Genomic DNA, 3,357 nt, shown 5'->3' with positions numbered 1-3,357 from the left:
GATAGCATGCAGGAAGGGTGGGCCTCCAGAGGTGAGGATTACAGGCATTGACCTTTCCGCAGCCTGGGTTCCGCCCAACTCAGCGCATTGAGGAGACAGGGCGCCGGCTCAGCAAGTATGCCCAAGAGTTTGGCGTGCCATTCAAGTACCAGGTGATTGCAGCATCCAAGATGGAGACCATCCGTGCCGAGGATCTGAACCTTGATCCAGAGGAGGTGCTCATTGTGAACTGCTTATACCAGTTTAAGAACTTGATGGATGAGAGTGTTTTGATTGAAAGCCCAAGGGATATTGTTCTCAATAACATCAGGAAGATGAGGCCTCATGCCTTCATCCATGCAATCGTAAATGGCTCCTTCAGTGCACCGTTCTTTGTGACAAGGTTCCGGGAGGCTCTGTTCTATTACTCGGCCCTGTTTGATGTTCTGGACACAACCACCCCAAGAGATAGCAACCAGAGGATGCTGATTGAGCAGAACATCTTTGGGAGGGCCGCCCTGAATGTCATTGCGTGTGAGGGTACAGATCGGGTGGAGCGCCCTGAGACATACAAGCAATGGCAGGTGCGGAATCAGCGAGCAGGCTTGAAGCAGCTGCCATTGAACCCTGATGTCGTGCAGGTAGTGCGAGACAAGGTCGATGGTTGCTACCACAAGGACTTTGTGATCGATATTGATCACAATTGGCTTCTGCAGGGATGGAAGGGCCGCATCCTCTATGCCATCTCGACATGGGTGGCAAATGATGATGCTGGCTCTTATTTTTAGCTGTTTTTTTCACTCAGTTATCTACATATGTAGGTTTAGGTATGTCATCTAGATATATCTAGTGACTCTGTTCTGTATGGCCCAGTGAATAACCATGGTTCAGTGGGTTCCTTACCCAAGGTACGCCTAATCAGAATTCAACATGGACCTGTTCTTTCCATGGGTAGATTGTTTTGCTCATTCATCCGATTCAGGTTCTGAGGAACATGGTTAACAGAAGATGTGGGGGATCAGATGGCAGAAGGCATGCAGAAATCCGTGGTTTGATGTAATGTGAAATAGATGTCCATTATGTTTCTGCTTAATGCTATTTAGTAGAATTTAGACTTAGGGTCCCGCTGGATCATGTTGGCTGCAGCATCACTTGCGAGTTGTGATCAATCCAGTCAGTTGATCAGGTTGTAATGGGTTGCTCTGTATCCGGTGCTTGCTGCATTGTGTCAGACAATAGCCTTGTATGATAAAGCGATGAAGCCTGTGTTTTTGTCTAGATGGTGTTCTGTACATAGGCGCTCTTTCCTGATGGGCATGTGCTACACATTCATACATGATTCATGTTCAGTGCATCAAATGTTTTCAGGATGCCTACATGCTGGGTTGATGTGGTAAAGGCATAATGATATATCGCGAATTGTGTGGCAGCAGCGAATTCTTGGAATGGTTCATTGGTCAGATTATGTGCCTAGCATCAGGATGCCATCATCTGTTGTACAAACAAGTGTTAGCGCTACATTTTCAGGATCTGTGCAGGACTCATCCATCCAGTCTCTTCACCTGTGCAACCTGTGAGTTCAGCAAAACAGGCTACCGTTCTTTTTTTGTCTGTTCCAATCCTGTGTGGCTTTGACAACGACGTTTTGTCACGAAATTTGACATTGAATGATACTACTCCACTGAATGTAGGAAGAAACGCCTGCTATCAGCTTTAATCAGGAGATTTGTGATGATTCCATGTATCTGCAAATCCCAGCACCGGGTTAAGCGCATTCACAGCTCACAAAGTAGGAATTCGTCAAAAGCAGTAGCCAGGTGTCATGTTTGCTGTACGATACCATAACAATATTATATATTAATTGAGAAAAAAAAATAATAGTGCTAGATATTGACAGAGCAAGAGTGTACCTAATGCAGGACGGGATTGCGAGAATATCTGTGGAAATCGTTGCACATGGCACTGAGCTGATGAGACCTGAACCTGACCAAAGACGACCAATGAATAGAAATACAAAGCATGAGTAGTCGTGTTTCTTCTAAATGCTATGTAGAATTTAGTCGTGTTTCTTCTAAATGCTACGCAGAATTTGGACTCCGATCATGGTCTGGATTACGTTCGCTGCAGCATCAGTTGTTATTGTGATCAATCCAGTCGATCAGTTCTTGCTCTGTGTCCGGTTCTAATGCACCGGGTCAGACTATAGCATCGTATGATAAAAGTGACGAGGCCTGGTTGTCTGTCTATGCTGTTTCGTATTCCCTTCGTCCAAATTATAAGTCGTTTTAGCATTTTTAGGTTCATAATTTTTACTATGCAGCTAAATATATATTATAGCATGTGTAGTAAAAGTTATGAATCGAGAAATGCCAAAACGACCTATAATTTGGGACGGAGGGAGTACATGAGAGCTCTTTCCAGAATCCAGATGTCCAACTGGCCAAGTGTTATCATCCAAACACGATTAATGTTCAGTGAATCATGTACTTTTGCAGCCCACACATTGGTTTGATGCAGTGCGGAAATTAGGATATTTTCTGATTTGTGGTTGGAATTGCTCAGTAATTTTTTTGAACATTAAGGCAGGAGCACTGCCGTATCATTTTAAGGGAGAAGAAGTTCAAGCTTACAATAGGTTCTATTATATAGATTAATAAACACCTCATTAACTCAGATAAAGAAAGCTAACGTAATTAAACTAAGATACACATGGGCTGCCGCAAGCTTGCCTGCGCAGGAATTCTTCAGTAATCAGGCTACACCTACTAGGCAATTACCAGGACGCCGCTCTGTTTCTGTACAAACAAGCGCCTTTGCCCGTTCATGCTACATATGGAGTGATGTCTGGCCTAGTGCTGTTCTGCACATGGGAATGATAATCCATGTTCAATAGATCAATTGTTTTCATCTACATATTAGTGTTGTAAAGAAATAAGATATTTTCCCCCAAAAATCACATTCTTGGAATTGTTCAGTTATCAGACTGCACCTGCTATCAGGATGCACTCATCAGTTGTACAATCAACTGTGTTCACCTGTTGTCAGTTCAGGCAGTGTCAGTGTGACGAGGACGTTTCTTCTTCCTCATGCTGAATACTGTCACTGAATGGTATTACTCCTGCACTGAGGAAGACATGCAGTTTCCACTCCTAATCAGGAGATCTGTGATGATCCCATGCGTGACGTCATCGCTCCGATCATCCCGACACCCACTTTAGGTGTGGCTGAACATGCAGCGGCCATGCACAAGCTCACAAAGTTGGAACTCGTCAAAGTATTCAGGATTCAGGTTTGTTATGTCAGTATTAAACATATATCTTCGGAACAAAAGAATGGACACTACCAGATACGGATACGGACAGAGCAAGAGCGCACCTG

The 3,357-nt window shown here is 44.0% G+C and overlaps 1 protein-coding gene across 1 annotated transcript in view; it reads left to right on the top strand.

Moving 5' to 3' along the window:
* LOC101769587 (scarecrow-like protein 9) overlaps positions 1 to 1,290 on the top strand; it is a 2,788-nt gene extending 1,498 nt beyond the window's left edge. The window contains 2 exon segments of the mRNA XM_022825288.1: positions 1 to 55; positions 57 to 1,290. The exon segment at positions 1 to 55 is cut by the window's left edge and continues 20 nt beyond it. Coding sequence (XP_022681023.1) covers positions 1 to 55; positions 57 to 767 — 766 coding nt within the window. The 3' untranslated portion in view covers positions 768 to 1,290.
* The last annotated feature ends 2,067 nt before the right edge of the window (positions 1,291 to 3,357 follow it).

This window comes from Setaria italica, chromosome III, assembly GCF_000263155.2.
Source record: "Setaria italica strain Yugu1 chromosome III, Setaria_italica_v2.0, whole genome shotgun sequence".
NCBI classification, from domain to species: Eukaryota; Viridiplantae; Streptophyta; class Magnoliopsida; order Poales; family Poaceae; genus Setaria; species Setaria italica.
Note: the sequence above shows the minus strand (reverse complement) of the source record. Positions and strands in the feature narration are given on the sequence as shown.